Source organism: Trifolium pratense, linkage group LG2 (genome assembly GCF_020283565.1).
Source record: "Trifolium pratense cultivar HEN17-A07 linkage group LG2, ARS_RC_1.1, whole genome shotgun sequence".
Classification (NCBI taxonomy): domain Eukaryota; kingdom Viridiplantae; phylum Streptophyta; class Magnoliopsida; order Fabales; family Fabaceae; genus Trifolium; species Trifolium pratense.
The window spans coordinates 44,610,865-44,629,201 of record NC_060060.1 but is presented as its reverse complement, the minus strand read 5'-3'; the positions used below and the strand labels follow the sequence as shown (position 1 = coordinate 44,629,201).

At 34.2% G+C, this 18,337-nt stretch overlaps 2 protein-coding genes across 2 annotated transcripts; one reads left to right on the top strand and one right to left on the bottom strand.

Moving 5' to 3' along the window:
• Positions 1 to 69: 69 nt before the first annotated feature.
• On the bottom strand, positions 70 to 18,230 carry LOC123906183. Its single transcript, XM_045956036.1, has 8 exons — positions 17,606 to 18,230; positions 16,293 to 16,387; positions 14,760 to 14,839; positions 14,528 to 14,569; positions 14,310 to 14,437; positions 13,117 to 13,297; positions 3,680 to 3,858; positions 70 to 971 (listed from the first exon to the last, which is right to left on the bottom strand). The coding sequence occupies exons 1-8, from the start codon at positions 17,971 to 17,973 to the stop codon at positions 455 to 457; spliced, it is 1,590 nt and encodes a 529-aa protein (XP_045811992.1). The 5' UTR covers positions 17,974 to 18,230; the 3' UTR covers positions 70 to 454.
• Positions 6,143 to 11,747, top strand: LOC123906184. Its single transcript, XM_045956038.1, has one exon. The coding sequence runs from the start codon at positions 10,411 to 10,413 to the stop codon at positions 11,575 to 11,577; it is 1,167 nt and encodes a 388-aa protein (XP_045811994.1). The 5' UTR covers positions 6,143 to 10,410; the 3' UTR covers positions 11,578 to 11,747.
• Positions 18,231 to 18,337: the final 107 nt, after the last annotated feature.

Sequence of the window (18,337 nt, the reverse complement as noted above, 5' to 3'; positions counted from 1 at the left end):
CAAAAAAAATAATCAGGTAAGAAAATAAGCCATAAAATAAGCCATAAGGGATCTAACTTCAGGCTAGTCTGATGGATAATACTTTCATTTTTTTTTCCACAGAACTAAGTATAAGTTTCTAGCTAGTTATTATTCTGTAATACAAGATTTTTATTCAACATCCCAGAAGTCAGAAAAATGGGAAACATTGATAAATTACATAGATGATGATGATGATGATGTACAACATTATGATCAGACATAATCTCAAGATTGATCATCCAACTTTAGTTAAACAGTAACCTGATTTTCCCAATCTTATTTGTTTGGAGACACCAATAAATATCCAAAACAACCGCCAAATGAAACATTCTTCTTGACAACAAAAAGGCTTTAGTTAGACCCTCCTCGAATCAAATCCAATGTGTAGTTTGTGAGTTTTCGACCAAAATGAGAAATGGTTACCAAGCAAGTTTTAGTTCGATCCTCCTCGAATCCAACGAGGATTTCCTCTCCTTCCAACGCTAGAATAGTAATCACCCACATTAGCTACAAACAATGGATCCCTATCTTCTAATTTGCATTGGTTGCTACCACCACCAGAAATATTATCTAGTTCTGTCTTCTCCAACTCTTTTGTCAAATCATCCATTGTTTTTTTCAAACTAGCTTTACTCATCTGACCTGCTTCTTCTGTAGAGAGACCAACCATTGTAATTTTTGGAATTAAGGTATTTTGTTTCAAATCTTCTTTATTTACACCATTTCTGGATAACCCTGATTTTTCAGGTGAAGGTTTTGGATCTGGGTGATGAAACCAATCACCAAAAGGTAGCCTTAATTTGGAATGATGGTCTTTGGCTGCTTCAGTGCTGTCATCCAAATTATATTCAGAAGAGTCTGTACAGTCAGTTTGTTTAGCTTCATCGTCGAATTTAGGATTATCGGGGCAGCTGCTTGATCCTGTAATTCTCAGAAACGATGCTTCACTTCTGCATGATTAACAAAAAGTGTTACAAAGAGAAAACATAACATTGAATCAGACAGTATTCTTGTCATTATTAATTAAAAAATAATATAGAAACAAAAATAAATTTCGTTAAATCAAATTGGCTTCAGAAAATGCCCCCTGTTTTCATTTCCTGTTTTCCAAGTAATTAAAAAAGTATCATCTTGTTTTCATACAGAAAAATAGTGAAATTAATAAATAGTTGTTTTCATTGCTTTTTGTACGAATCTTTGGAAACAGGAAACAATGAAAACTAGATGGAATTTTTATAATAATTAGTGAAAATAAGAAATGAAAAAGCTATTTTCTCTGTCTAGACTTTCCATTTTCACTCTCCAATCCTGTTCATTCTGCATCTATAAGAAATGTTTTTAATAAATAGAAAAAGAAGTTCTTTGTGGTTTGCACAACAAATCTTTTTTTTTTTGGGTACATTGCACAACAAATCTATTTAGATGAGGTGCTCAACATCTCAAAAAGAATTGTCAAAATTTGAATCAGAAGCATATACTGAACTTTAGAAAGTACAATTATAAATTGTATTCAAGTCATTGAGGGAGAAAATAGAAGCATATACTGAAAACCGTGTTAAAACGTGCTGCAAACAACAGAATATATATTTTTAGTTTCACATATATACAATGAACCTGGACCTAATCAATCATTTGTACAATGAACCAGAATATTAAACTAGGCTAAAATAAATTATTTGACCTGCATAGAGCAGATTAGACTAAGCTGTAGCCAGAGTAGGGATAATTGGAAAACCCAAAATCTGACCAATGTAGCACTCCAGAGGTAACCAAACAATATGATTATTTTTTTTGGCCTAAGACAATTTAATTTTACTGGGGCTATATAAAGCTATGAAGTATGGATACTCCAAAATTCAAGTCATAACCGTAACTGGTACTCTTTTGATACTCATGGGTGAGTGCAAACTACGTACCAACTTTTTAAAAATGAAAATTTGGGTAATTCATTTGGGTACACGTTTCTTCCTTCGAGAATTAGGCTTTTCCAGCCTAGACTAGACTTCCACAACAGAAACGACGGTGTCATAGTTACTTCATCTGATTTGTTAGGAGAGAAATGACGTATAACTATTGAAAACAAGGGTCTCAAACTTTAGAGTCATAGAGAGCATTTGAATGATCATTGACAACTAGCCTTCAAGTTAGATAACAAAGACTGGAACACAAAACCACCATAAAGCACGTGAATGACTTACAAATGTTAACGCAGGACATGAAAGGAGCAGACGGCCAAATCAGAACAACGGAAAAAATAGGAAGATCAGACAGGATATCTGCAAGAAGCAAAGGCAGCCGAATGACCTACTACATGCAGCAATAACAATGATGTGGGGCTCACTGAAAAGCACCTTTTGGGCTCTGTCTCATATGGGTGACTAAGAGTCTAGTGATGGAGTCACCTACCAGAAAGGTCGCCAGGGGTAAACTGTATAAAAATGCAAGTACCTGAGAACACGGTTGACTGGGGATAAAAAACAATCATGAGCACACCAGGTAGGCACAGTTTGCGTTGCCACTTTAAAGTCTAATACTAGGAGACAAATTGAAAAGAGAAGCATAGCCAGAAAATCATTGACATGACATGTGTAATGCACAATAAGAACAAAAACATATATTGATCTCAAAGAGAATACACAGGTCCTAGTTTCCCTAATGAACCCGGACCTAACTAATCACACTACAAAGAATTTTGATGCTAGATTAAGGTAACATAATTAAATATGAAACACAAGTATTAAAGTAATTTGTTTTTGGAACTGTGGAATCTTATTAGTGGGATTCCCATTCATATTGATAGTTATTGGTGGAAGTGTACTTTGGAACCGGCGGTTACTTTTCCGTCAAATCTTTATACAAGGCTCTTAGCGATTTACTCCCTCAACCTTGTCTTTTAAGTGAGGATTTTCGGAGAGTTTTAAAAAATAATTGGAATTCCTTGGCGCCCTCAAAGGTTAAAACTTTTTCTTGGCAACTCTTTCATCACTGCCTACCAACCCATAGTGACCTGAACGAAAGGAATGTCCTGAGCATCGGTCCTGACTCTGATTGCCTTTGGTGTCCGGGAGTGGTGGAAGTTGAAGACCATCTGTTTTGTAGATGCAGCATTGCAGGTAATGTTTAGCGTATAATCTTTTGGTAGATGCAGCCTTACCTCTTCTACTTCTGGTTCAAAGTCTCTGAAAGGATTATCTCTCATTTGGCATTCAACTGTTTGGAAAATTTGGGAAGCTAGGAATGGAGTAATTTTTTCTTCTAAACTGGCGGAGGTTGACGAAACAGTTGAGGCTATTAGGCTTGTCTCTTGGAAGTGGTTTGTATCAAGAAATAAGAGGAGGCGGTTTTGTTTTATGAGTGGACTACAAATCCTCACCTTTGTTTTTAATCTTCTAGTCTTTTTTGGGTTGCTAGAGTACGCCTTGTACTTTTCTCAGTTATGGGTCTAGTACTCATTGTACTTTTCTCATCTCATTTAATATATTTTGTCGTTAAAAAAAAAAGAGTAATCAAGATTAGTATAACAATCCTTTATTCTTGGGAACCAATTGCCACTATTTGTTCTTTTATACTTATAGATATAATAACATCACCAAGAAACCACTGGACTAAGAATAGGCAGAGAGAAAATTCCACCAGTTAAAAACAACAAAGAATATACCTTCTTTCAAATGAGTCAACCATATATGGAAACTTCGGTTGTATGCCTGTCGCTTTCCGCAACCACCTATTACCCAAGAGTACTTTGTCAACATTATAATGGAACTCGAGTTCTGCAGCTTTCGAAATAACACTAAATGGTATACTAGGATGGCCCATTTCATCAAGCACATCTTGAACCTGTTAGGAAAAATGAACAAGAAACTTAACAATTTTCCAAGAAAAATAAATACGGGTATTAATGAAACGTATACCTCAACTTAATCCGTTTAGAAAAATGCAACACAACTTGTTTATATTCAAGAATAAGATATAGTATTAGTAGGTATCCCAGGCTATGATTTATCCATTGTTATCAATCATGCCCCCCCTTGTATGACTTGAATCACACGTGAAATCGCAAATTGCTAAGATCATGGTGAAACACGAACAAGATTGTAAAGATCGTGAGATCTCTTGCAATCCCAAAAATGGGCCTTTCCAAACCGGGGACGGGGGATCCCCTAAACCCGTCATAAAACTCCCCAAAACAACACCCAACTCCCTCGACTTGAATCTCTTGACCCTCTCTACTGATCTCTTCAACTTCACACATCTTACCCCATCACTAGTCTCGAATTTCAATCCTCTCTGCTCATCTCATATCTTCACATCTACCCTCTCTGCTTTTCTGTGGTGCCATTGCTTGATCTGCATTCAAATTCATTGCAAATGGCTTCTGTGAAAGGTGATAGTGGGGATGGATGGCAGTGGCTGGATAGTGAGGCTGCTGAATGTTATTCTGATGGTTATTATTATAGTTGAATGTGGAACGTATGTTATGTATCTGACTAATTATGACTTGTTTTGGATGTTTTGGTAATAATACTTCACTTTTAACTTTGCTTTAATGTTCTTCTTTATAGGTTTTTTTTCATATTTAGTAGCTATTAAAAAAAAATTATGTTTATATTTAAAATAAGTGAATCAATAAAAAAATACTTGCAGTTAATATGAAAAGTACTCCCAAAAATTCTATACCTACTTATATTTAAAATAAATGGAACAATTGAAAATATGATCACTTTTTAAATAGGAAAAGTACTCCCAAAAATCCTATACCTATTTACACTATATAATATTAATAATATATATATATATATATATATATATATATATATATATATATATATATATATATATATAAGAGAGCCATATCAATGGTTTTATATTATTTCTAACAATATATATATATATATATATTGTGTTTGAATGTGAGCATATACAAAGAAAAAACAGTTTTCTTTAGAAGACAACTAAAAGAAAAGTCAGGCATAAGAAACGATTGGAGTGAAATATCATTAGCATACTCCAAGACATATAAAGATATAAAAAATAAAAACTAAAACCCTGGAATGAAAAAGAAGAGAAGGAGAAACATGACCCTGCAGACCCTATTTTGACGAATAGATTCGTCTTCATAAAAGCCATCATTGAGAGATGGAAAATTGACCGCCAGAACAACTTTCGGAGCTTCTGAGGTTATCTTTCGGAACATCTTCCGACAAGAGAAGATATGACGAGAGAGAAAGCGAAGAAAGATCGGTATGTAGCTTTGATGGACGTTCCGTGGTTCGGAAAAGAATTTAGTGATTCAAATTGTGGCTAGGGTATGATTAAAACCTTATTAAAGTATAGATTAAGTTGTTACCATCCATATACAAGTTAATGCTCTTGTTGCTTCTGTATTTGTTTAACGTGGTTTTTGTTTTTTTCTTTTTGAAATTGAAGTTTACAGCTGTGTATGACATTATGTTTTTGAGACGAATATTGAAGTGTATAATAATTAATTAATGGTCTTTTTTTTTTGGCTTTTCACCACCAGTTTAATCTGTTTCGGGGATCAGTTTTGGCATCAAGTGGTTTCAGCTCCCTCCCGATCGCAGTTGCGGGGATCGAACCGTGGTCCTCCCTACCATGTTCAGCGCCAATCACCACTGAACTAACTAACAATTGGTTAACTAATGACCATTAATTAATCATTAAACACTTCAATATTCGTCTCATAAAAATAATTTCATACACAACTCTAAACTTCAATTTCAAAAACAAAAAAAACAAAAACCATGTTACACAAATACATAAGCAACAAGGGCATTAACTTGTATATGGATCGTAACAGCTTAATCTATACTTCAATGATGTTTTAGTCAAACCCTAGCCACAATTTGAATCACTAAATTCTTTTCCGAACCACAGAACGTTTATCAAAGTTGCATACTAATCTTTCTTCGCTTTCTCTCTCGTCATATCTTCTCTAGTCGCAAGATGTTCCGAAAGATAACCTCGAAAGCTCCGAAAGGTGTTCCGGCTGTCAATTTGCCATCTCTCAATGATGGCTTATATGAAGCCGAATCTATTCGTCAAAAGAGGATCTGCATGGTCATGTTTCTCCTTGTCTTCTTTTTTCATTTCAGGGTTTTTATTTTTATTTTGTATATCTTATATGTCTTGGAGTATGATAATGATTTTTCTGTCCAATCGTTTCTTATGCTTGACTTTTCTTTTTGTTGGTGGAAATTTTACAGGGTAAGGTGGAGTATTTGGTCAAATGGTGAGTGACCCTTTTGTTTTTGTTTTTGTTCTTGTTGTAGGGCTAGATTGTGATAAAACTGAAGGGGAAAGGGCCAATGTGATATATTTAACAATATTTTATTTCTTTGTTTATTTATTGCTCAAGGTTCGGATGGGATGAGACAGATAACACTTGGGAGCCTCGAGAAAATTTAGTTTGTGCTGCTGATCTTGTTGAAGATTTTGAGAAGAGGTAATCCCTTATTCTTCTTTACAATATTTACATTTTTCATTAGATACGGTAATTATGAGTGATGACGAATGATATATTTCAATTATGTATTTGTGTTGTGTTTGCTATGAATATGAATGTGTTGTCTATTAAGCATAGGTCGACGATCGCGGTTGTCAAAAACTGGATGGACTTGATGACAGGACTTTATAATTATAAATTATAATAACATGTTTTCTTATATCAGAACAGCATCGGATGCTCAAACGCAAGCATGATGATAGGTCTGTCAATGCTTCAGTAGAGGATATTGTGAAAGCTTCCGAGAAGAGGTAATCCCTTATTTTTCTGTACAAGGTTTATATTTTTCTTTAGATTCTATAAATATGAGTGAGGTCGATTGACATATTTCAATTTATGTATTTGTTTTGTGTTTGCTATGAATATGAATGAGTAATAGTGGAACAGTAAATATCAACGCCTTTCTCCGGTATTTCTTCGCTCATTTGCGGAGAAAGGAAAAAGGTAGTAGGGTCCATGGTTTCTAGTCTCGTAATTCTTTGCTGAAAAAAACAGGAGAATTTTGCTCTTTCTTGTGTTGTTAATCTCAGATAGCGGCGCATAGCGTCGACCCAAAAAAATGCTATAGCGGTATAGTGGGAAGCGGAATGACCGCTACTGTGAAGACCAAAAAAACAAGTAGGAATTAAACATAAATTCCAACAACATACGTAAATACTAAAAAATAAAAAAATACACAATATTAAAGGGACTTTCATACTTAATAATTATATTAAATATTGTCATTTACCATTAAAATAGGTTATAAATAAAGACTAAATAACATTTCATCAAGTTCTAGAAGTACTCAAAATGACATCCCATTAAAATAAAGCATAAGCAAGTTCTAAAAGTAAGCAACATGACAAGCCATTAATCTAAAATCATGCTTCCACAACTGCATCTCCCTCATCGTCACTTCTAAGTTCCACCACATTAACATTATCCTTGCTCATCACTTGATTCAAATTCTTCTTCATCCAGAGCGTTGAACAAAGTAGTCGATTTGGAGAAAGGAGAGCGTTGAAGGAAAAGAGGAGAAGAGCGTTGAAGTATTTGAGAAGCGTTGAAACGGCGCATGATCAGTTCATTTTGATGCACACTCTTCTACTATTGTACTTGGGAAATCCTATAGTTTATTCTATTATTTTTACTATTTTAGTGTGTTTTTATATTTAAGATTGTTTCTAGCTTTATTTTATTTTCGTACTCTATTTTTCATCTTAACTTTTAATTGACACCTTCTTCGGAGCGCAAACGAGTCGTTTATTTATGTTTTACTTCCAAACTTAGTAATAATAATTAAAATTCAGTTTAAACATATAATTTTCGGCCCGATGCTTTATAGCCCAATTCCTCTATAACATTAAAAGGAAAAAACGCAGCCTAGGGTTCATTCATTTAGTATCCACGAAATTCACAGAGAAAATACGGCTGCTGCTCATGGAGAACTAAAACTCTAGATCAATTCATTGGCGAAGGGTACTTTATACAGATTCTTGAGGTTCTATGTTAATGTCAAATTCGTTTTATGTTTTATCAATTTCATATTATTCTTGTGTGAATTGATTTGTCTTATGATGCTTAATCATATGTAGTTTCGTTTTGTGCAATTCATTGATATTTTGTTCAACCGATTTATTGCTTGTTTAGGTTGGTTGAATAGAAATTGATAAAGTCTATGATGCTTAATTATAGGTTTGATCAAATTTGGATTTAGATTAATTATGTTATAGACGCATGTTCTGCCATGGTTAATTGAACTAATTGATGCTTAATCAATAGGAATTCGAATAGAAATTACTCGACGCTTGTTCGGTTAGTTTCTATCAAACAAGAATAAATTCATAGAACGAATGATCTTTTGAAACCTGTGATAGAAATCCAAAAGTACCGAAGCTAATAGATTGGTTATCTTTATCATATTGATTGTTTCTCTTTAATTGAATATCGTTTCCAACCAAAAACCCCAATTCAATTGTTATTTATCGTTTCCTAACTTTATGATTTATTTCCAAAATTAGGGTTCTCATCAATTTTTCCCCACAAAAGGAAAAAGCGGCTAAATACCACTACAAAACTAGCGCCGCTATTAACATCATAGGCTCTTTCTTCGCTTTCTCTCTCGTCGTATCTTCTATCGTCACGATGTTCCAAAAGATAACCGCGGTAGCTCCGAAACATGTTCCGGCCTTAAATTTTCCATCTCTCGATGATGGCTTTTATGAAGCCGAATCTATTCTTCAAAAGAGGGTCCGCAAGGTCATGTTGCTCCTTCTCTTCTTTTTTCATTCCAGGGTTTTTATTTTTATTTTATATCTTTTTTATATCTTATACGTCTTGGAGTATGATAATGATTTTTCTGTCCAATTGTTTTCTTATGCCTGACTTTTCTTTTTGTTGATGGCAATTTTACAGGGTAAGGTGGAGTATTTGGTCAAATGGTGAGTGCCCCTTTTGTTTTTGTTTTTGTTTTTGTTTTTGTTTTTGTTTTTGTTTTTGTTTTTGTTTTTGTTTTTGTTTTTGTTTTTGTTTTTGTTTTTGTTTTTGTTTTTGTTTTTGTTTTTGTTTTTGTTTTTGTTTTTGTTTTTGTTTTTGTTTTTGTTTTTGTTTTTGTTTTTGTTTTTGTTTTTGTTTTTGTTTTTGTTTTTGTTTTTGTTTTTGTTTTTGTTTTTGTTTTTGTTTTTGTTTTTGTTTTTGTTTTTGTTTTTGTTTTTGTTTTTGTTTTTGTTTTTGTTTTTGTTTTTGTTTTTGTTTTTGTTTTTGTTTTTGTTTTTGTTTTTGTTTTTGTTTTTGTTTTTGTTTTTGTTTTTGTTTTTGTTTTTGTTTTTGTTTTTGTTTTTGTTTTTGTTTTTGTTTTTGTTTTTGTTTTTGTTTTTGTTTTTGTTTTTGTTTTTGTTTTTGTTTTTGTTTTTGTTATAGAGCTAAATTGTGATAAAACTGAAGGGGAAATGGTCAACGTGATATATTTAATAATATTTTATTTCTTTTCTATTTATTTATCGCTCAAGGTTCGGATGGGATGAGACAGATAGCACTTGGGAGCCTCGAGAAAATTTAATTTGTGCTGCTGATCTTGTTGAAGATTTTGAGAAGAGGTAATCCCTTATTCTTTTGTACAATATTTACATTTTGCTTTAGATACGGTAATTAGAAGTGATGCCGAATGATATATTTCAATAATGTATTTGTGTTGTGTTTGCTATGAATATGAATGTGTTGTTTATAACATGTTCTCTTACATCAGAAAAGGATCGGAAAAGCATCAGATGCTCAAACGCAAGCATGATGATAGGTCTGTCAATGCTTCGAAAGAGAATATTGTGAAAGCTCCCGAGAAGAGGTAATCCCTTATTTTTCTATACAATGTTTATATTTTGCTTTAGATTATGTAGTTATGAGTGAGGTCGAATCACATATTTCAATTTATGTATTTGTTTTGTGTTTGCTATGAATATGTTAGATAGTCGGTTTCTCTGTCAATTGGAACTTGGAAGTTAATGTCAATGGGCAGTTATTTTGGACAGTTAGTTATTATTAACTAGCAGTTATTGTGAGCAGTTATTTTCTAGTGTGTGTATTTTCGATTGTAAGAAGAATAAATAGGAAAGGGGTCAGACAAAATAGGATTATCAGAAAGTTATTAAGTGGTTTGTTAGGGGAGAGACCCAACTCTCGAACATTTGGGAAGGGGAGAGGCCAAGCTCTTGAATCTTGGTGTAGTTATCCAATACTATTTCCTATAATTATTGTAATGTGTCTATGTGTAATATTCAAATCATTCTCCAGAATTATTATCGATAAAGTATTTGTATTGTCAATCTGTTTCTCTTTAGTGCCGGTTTCTTTGAACTGGTATCAGAGCAGTTGCCTTCCGGGACTGCATCATGGTGTCTGCACGAGAAATGGAGGCCAGATTGGAAACTCTGGAACGTGGATTTGAAGGTTTGTTAACAATGAGAGAAAATGTCGAGAAAATTCTGGAAGAAGACCGTAGAGAAAGGCTGGAAGCGTGCCAACAAGTTGCAGAATTGACGGCTTTAATGTGTCGCAATTTACATATGCAGGGGGAGACACACGGTGATGGCGACCAGACTGACAGCGACGACACGTCGGTGCATCACGACCATAACAGGCCGAGCGAAGAACGTTGGAGGAAGTTAAAAATTCCGGTGTTTGAAGGTACTGATGCCTACGAGTGGTTAAACAAAGTGGATCGCTATTTTGAACTGAAAAAGTTTAACGATAGGGAAAAATTGCAAGCAGTGATGGTAGCGATGGAAGGAAAGGCTCTTGCTTGGTACCAATGGTGGGAGTTTTCTGCCCAAAACCCAAGTTGGGAGGAATTTAGAACTGCTGTCCTTAAAAGGTTCCAACCTTCAATGATTCAAAGTCCTTTTGAATTATTGTTAAGTCTTACACAAACGGGAAGAATAGAAGAATATCGGGAGCAGTTTGAATTGTATGCGGGACCCCTAAAATGTACTGAACCAGCGTATTTGAAAGGAATTTTCCTAAATGGACCCAAAGATGTGATAAGGGCTGAACTCAAACTCCACCCTGTAGAAAAATTAACTGAATTGATGGATTATGCTCAACGGGTGGATGAGAAAAATATGTTATTAACCAAAGGGAGTATTGAAACAGGTTCAATTGGAAGATCAACGAGAACTTTCAATAATTCCAAAACTATAACTTTGGAGCCAGAGAAGAAAGTACAAACAACCCAATTTGTGGTTGGAAGTTGTGTGGGAGAGGGGAATAGTTCAAAATCTTCTGAGGCGGTTAAGGGACAAATATTCAAGAAATTAACTGATGCAGAGTTGCAAGATCGAAGGGTTAAAGGACTATGTTTCCGGTGTGACGAAAAATTTGGTCCAGGTCATAGATGTCCCAGCAAACAGTTACAAGTCCTGATAATGGCTGAACACGAATATAAAGAGAGAAGGCCGAAAATGAGGTGGTTGAATTCATGTTTTGGGATCCTGGTGGACACTTACGTAATTCCTCACCTTGAGGACAAGGTGATTCTTCTAGGGCGGGAATATTGTTAGATAGTCAGTTTCTGTGTCAATTGGAAGTTAATGTTAATTGGCAGTTATTTTGGACGGTTAGTAGTTATTAATTAGCATTTATTGTGAGCAGTTATTTTCTAGTGTGTGTATTAGAGGTCAGACAAAATAGGATTATCAGAAAGTTATTAAGTGCTTTGTTAGCGGAGAGACCCAACTCTCGAACATTTGGGAAGGAGAGAGGCCAAGCTCTCGAAACTTGGTGTAGTTATCCAATACTATTTCCTATAATTATTGTAATGTGTCTATGTGTAATATTCTGGTTTAGAATCATTCTCCAGAATTATTATCAATTTTATTGATAATAATAATATTACACATAGACACATTACAATAATTATAGGAAATAATATTGGAAAACTACACCCGGTTTCTATCAGAATATGAATGAGTTATGTATAAGCATATGTCGACAACTGTGGTTGTCAGAAACTGGATGGACTTATGACAGGACTTTAAAACTATAATAACATGTTTTCTTACAAATATTTTTTTCTTCATTATTTTGAAGTTCGTCAGCAAAGAATCGGAAGCTCAAATGCAAGCATGGGGCCGGCAGCAGTCCTGGAACAACCAACCATGCTAATGCACAAGCGTTTCCGAGGAGGTAATCCCTTATTCTTCTCTACAATGTTTACGTTTTTCCTTAGATTCTGTAACTATGAGTGAGGATGAATGACATTTCAATTTATGTATTTGCATTTTTTTTTTGCTATAAATATGAATGGGCATGGGCTGTGCATAACCATTGGCCGACAACTGTGGTTGTCAGAAACTGATCGTAATGATAGGACTTTATGATTAAAATAACTTGTTTTCTAACCAAAAAAAATTCTTCATTGTTTTGAAGGTTGGTACCAGGAAAGTTCTGGGGGAGGACGGTTGTTTACGAGCAAGGTGATAACGGGGCTTAAGGTAGTGGAGCCTGTTTGTAGTGAATAGTGACTGCTAAATGCTATGGTAGTGGTTATTACTGTAGTTAGATTTTTGTCTTAGTCTCTTATGTTATGGTTTTTTTTTTTGACTTGGGATGTTTTGGTTCCGAAACTTCAGATTTAACTTTGCTTTAATAATATTATCATTTATTAGTTATTTTTAATAGGGGCATATCTAGTGAGAATAGTTATTTTATGTGAGTGAGAGGAGTCATTCTCAGCCATTAGATCAAAATAAATGGCTGAGATTAGGATACTGAAATCAAAATATCACTCCTTTTCCTCTTTTTTATGGTTTGGAAACGTTCAGTGGGAATAGATTGGAGTGTTAAGGTAGCATTCCTATATTTTATGATGTTGCAACCCCCCCTACATTCAATCTTGATCTTGACAACATTGTTTTCTATAACAAACATCATCATCATCATTTACTTGAATGTCAAACAAATACCAAATTAGTCAATCAGTATGAAAGGCTCAAATTGAAAACTGAATTCCATGTCAGATTCTTACTCACTACTTTGAAATTTTCTTCCACAACCTTGTACTTCATTAATCAATAAAATGTTCAAAAAACTATTCATACCTCTGGAGGCTCCCCTAAACTATCTGCAATTTCCTCAATCACTTCTGCCGCCAAGTTATCATCAACCACATCTCGCCGCCGCTGAATTTGCCGCGTTTGGATTAATGTATGGAAATGTTGATCAACAGCTTCTTCAAGAATGTTATCAAGCATATTTTTATCAAAGAAGTAGGGAGTATACCTATTCAAACCAAGCAATAATGTGGGCATAAATATTCTGTTGCTTTGGTAAAAAATACTTCATTTCCTCATTTGACGCAAATGTTGTAAATACATAAATAACACTATTTTAGGATAAAATATTTCATTCTTTCCTTTTTTTTCACTACACTTCACCATGATAGCCAGTCATTATTGGGACAAGATATTATTTTCATTTTTTTATTATTAATTATTAAGATTAGTCCACGTAATAGTATTTGAGCTGGTCCTTTAAAATCATCAGAAATAATAAGAGTGAATCACCATTTTGCTGCATGATGTTGTTGGTCTGGCAATATATCATTCAAATTTACGAAATGGAAAATTAGTCCCTCAAATTCAAGCCTGTAAACCAATCTAAACCTTTCATCGTCTAAAAGGGTCATATATGCTGAATTGAGAAGTTGTCAATGACATGCTCAAATGAAGTATATTTTCATAAATTTGTTTATGGTTTCAACTGATCTTTTTATTTTGTAATCCAAATTCATCAAAATTGATTGAATTGATAGACAAAAGGACTAATTGATTGATGATCTTCAATTTCATGGAATATTTGCTATTTCGGAAATTTGAGAGAACAAATTGGTTGTCCTCGAAATAATAATATTCAGCATTTTCTCTTTCAAGTTTCAAGTAAACATAATGGAATAAATAATCAAAATAAGTTCACATCACAACAGCATAATGCAAAAAATGCTAAAACTACTGTAAAACTAAGTAAAGGAAAGAAGAATCAATGGCAAAAAAAAAAAAGGAGGCTAGTCTAAGGCAATTATATTTAATCACCGAGAAGAAAAAACAGAATTTCTGTTCGTACATGTGTAAAAGAAACATGAGAAGGGATATCCCTGTTGAGTTACTGCTCTAACTGAGATTTCAAAATGTACAATAATCATTTTACTGATATTAAATTTCAAATAAACATGTAAGCAAGTTCTATGACAACAACACCAATTCACACAAAAACAAGTTTAATGAGCAATATGTACCATTTAATTCCATCTGTAGTTGCTATTGCAATATCCAAGTTCTGAGCACTAAACACAGGCACTCCATCGACCTTTTTCCCAACACCATTGTGAGGGATTGTCTTCAGAAGTTTATTAGCTGCCTTGACCTGAAGGTAAAATATTTATAATAGGTAAAGATTGTAGTCAAAATGTCAAATAAAACTAAAATATGTGCAACAATGAAAGAGAAATAATACCTGCTTCTCGTTTGGAACAAATTGGAACAAATGAGGCTTTTCCTGCATGGTACGTAGTGAGCAACATTATAAATCAAGCAAAAAACATAGAAGTAAGAATAGAATATTAACATATTCAATTTCATTATCGGAACAACCGTTTGCATGCAATATGCATCTCTACGTCTTTCTAAACACCAAATAAATAATGGATCATATATCTCAAATTGCAATTTGAAAAAGTTAACCGTACCTTGAAATGTTCATATGCTAAATCAAGACGGCAGGCACCCACCACGCCACTTGGAATATTCAGTTTTTTGACATATGAAACTAAGACGATTAAAATTTAAAAAAGGTCAGTGTTTGGTGTTAGTTGCTAATCAGAGATCAACATTAATCAAAATATGTGATTGTAAGAGAACAATTCAAGGAAAAAAGGAATGTAAACATATATTGATAAAAGTACAAAATATAGACTGTGTTCAAGATAATATTTTAGCACACAAAAAATGTGCAATGCAAGGATCAGGTTCGGTCACAGAAGGTCAGAAATGTCTAATTCAAGGATGAGGTTCAGTCACAGTAAGTAGGTCACTTATTTGCATTGGACAGCTACTTGAGGTTCGAAAAATCCCTTTGGGATTCTTTACTCAAGGGCTTTGGGTTTGTCATTTCACTTTGGAACAATGCTGTATCATTAAAGTTTGGAAAAGTAGGCAAGTAAAATTTTATGGCAGTATGCATTATATGTCACAAAATCCTCCCTATGCGCTGTGCTATGCATAGCCGGTCCGATGCCCAGATAAAAGGAGAGGGTTGTGTTAGGCAAACAACGGCCAACGTAAAACTTAGTCCAATCTCTATGACCTAGATCAAATACATTATAATGTGAATGCTAGGACGTTGCCCTGAAGCAATGCACTGTAAAGTTCGAGTACAGTGCCAATTGAGCAAGGACCGCTGCATCGACGCCTGGAGATATGATATATGAATAAAATAGAACGTTATGGTGTCGTTTGATCCATGTAGCTGACCCCACATAGTGGGATAAGGCTTGATTGTTGTTATTGTTGTTATTGTTGTTGTATGCATTATATGTCACATTAATGCACTTGGTTGGAGCCAAATGCACAAATCTTTAGGGGTACCTTTCTGCCACTAAAATTATGAGATAGGGTGTTGTTTTCAGATTACTATTGGTGTTGTGCACATGGCTGCTTTAATGGAGTTGCCATTTGAATATGCAGAGATTGGTCAGTCCTGTCACATACTTGATTCTTTTGTCGTGTTTTTTATGTTTTGGAAGACCACTTAGCTTTATTTTTCTTGAGTTCACTCAAATGAAATTTCATTTTATATTTTAAAAATAAATAAATTAAAGCCGAACCCCATCCCATCCCCTAGCCAAACAAATAAGAAAGGAGTGAATAACAACTAACCATCAGCTTGTTAAAATGTTCTATTTTACAAAATAAAACTGAATAAGAGACTTTTTCATAACATCAAAAAAGCTAATTAGCATTCAAAAGGTGTTTGACTAAAAGCTGAATACATAAGAATTAAGCTTATCTATAATCAGAAACTGATCAGTAAGGCCAAAAGTGCATACATAGACAGTAAGTTAAAGTCAGCCGAGAATCAGCGATGATAATTAAATAACATCACAACCATAGACTCAACAAGTTATAAAGAAAACTTTAAAGAATATGATAAGAATAAATGGATCGATAATGTTACAAGCAAATTAAAGGACAGTAAAAAGGGGTACTATCGATGAGCTAACCTGCATCTCCTAGATCAATAAAAAAGCGAAATACAGGACCATTCCTCTCACTCTTGGTGATTGATGCAAACATTTTTTTCAGCCACTCTGGGGTTCTGCAGAAAATAAATTACATGCGGAAAAAAAATTATGCCTTTAAAAAAATGATGGATGGTAACAGCTTACTCTATACTTCAATGAGGTTTTAATCAAACACAAGCCACAATTTCAATCACTATATTCTTTTAAATGGTCTTAAATATATAATCAATGTTCCCCAACACCCAAGCATCTTGGATTTCCTAAGCAAGATGCCCCGTGTTCATTACATCGGTATGAGAAATGAGATTAGCCTTACTCTTAACATCTCTATTGGATGCCTAGATTTCTAAGAGAAACTAAACACTTATAGTAAAAAATATTATACAATCTTGCAACAACTGTCAGGTTTTAAATAACAGCTTATCATATAAGCTTATAAGCACTTTTTGGCAGTGTTGTCAATCGCTAATTACAGAAAACAGCAGTTTATTCAAATTCTGCTATGCTATAGCCACTATTTGACAAGGCTTTGTGCGAAATCGCATATCGCATAACCCCTTTGATCGAAGTCATTCTGGTGTCTAAAACCGACCACGACACTGTCACGTGCGAATACATTCAATTGATTTATTTTCTCAAAGGATAATGCTCTTTATTACGAAATCATCAAAAACAAAATACACGAACTTGTTTTGTCCGTAGATCTAAAACGCATGATTTCCATCAAAAGTGGCTTAAGTGCTTTCAATTTCTTTAAATCATTACACATTGTATATTCTTTCCCTTCTTGTACAAATACCTTCGTCATATTTAGCAGTGCTGTTTCTCAAATTATGACCGGTGGTGACGACGGGTCAATGTCTTGTTCGGTGTCTAGTGTTTGTTTGGGTGCTTCATAGCAAATAACATTACTAGATCCAAAGTGGATTCCACAAACTATTTTTTACTTAACTATGCAATAACCTAATCAAACTTATCATCTTATCCACAAATTAACAATAACATTACAAAATTACAACAGCAAAATAAGTTACAACTTTAATCTTAATATTTAGATGAAGTGTCAAACACCGTTTAAACTCGCGCACGCCACACACACACATAACTATCTAGGTTTGAACCCATGTCCGACCTAACAATATCGACATTATCAGTTGAGTTAGGTCTTATGTGCAACTTTAGTCATAACTTAATTTGACAAAGATAACATCTTAAAACAAACACAATCTTCAATTTCTATTTCAAAGCTGAATTGAACAAAAGGAATAACGAAAATTGGAATAAAACTAAACCTTTTAGTGATAAATGGAATATCAAAGTGAGTAGAAACAGCCATGAGACCAGTTCCAGAGAGGTCACACATACTGAAAACCTGACCAACAAAAGCGGGACCACCACCACCACTTTTACCATTGGAATTGAGTCTCGATACTCTAACCGATTTAGCGGAAGGACGAGTTGACTCGGCGGTGGAGTCGAATGTTACGGCGGAGAGAGGTGGCGCGAAGAATAGAGGGAGGGAGATTGTGGAGGGAGGGAGAGGTGAAGGTGGAGGAGGAGGTGGATTGAATAGAGAGAGGAAATTTGAAGTGGTGGATTGGAGGAAGGAGGAGATGTGGTTGTTGTTACGGCGGCGATGAGGTTCGGACGGTTGAGCCATGCAGTTCGCATGAACGGACGGATGGGATTTGTGTTTGGGTAAAGGGATTTCTTGGTTGGTTACTGTGTTGTTTTAAAAAATTGAAATTTTTTGTGGTGTGATAAGTGTTTTTTTTGTGTGTGATAAGTGTTTTTTGTTTAGCAACTAAAACAAACAAATAATCTTTGTAACAAGTTGAATTATGGAAAAAAATATTTCATTTAATAAGATAAATCTAAAATTCATAGGTGGAATTTGATAAACTCCTATCAAGAGGCAAGGACAACAAATAATTTGAATAAGAAGATTCTAGTCTCTTTGAAGCTTTAAAATAAGATGAAAAAAATGTAATATCTTATGTCCTTACAAATATTGTGGTATTGCT

Bases quoted from the DNA above. Each gene is read 5' to 3' on its own strand.
- LOC123906184 (XM_045956038.1), top strand. From the start codon at position 10,411: ATGGTGTCTGCACGAGAAATGGAGGCCAGATTGGAAACTCTGGAACGT.
- LOC123906183 (XM_045956036.1), bottom strand. From the start codon at position 17,973: ATGGCTCAACCGTCCGAACCTCATCGCCGCCGTAACAACAACCACATC. The intron at 13,298-14,309 runs GTACATATTGCT...TGGTTTGAATAG, and splicing joins ACTACAGATGGAATTAAATG to GTATACTCCCTACTTCTTTG. The intron at 3,859-13,116 runs GTATGAATAGTT...TTTTCCTAACAG, and splicing joins GTTTAGGGGAGCCTCCAGAG to GTTCAAGATGTGCTTGATGA.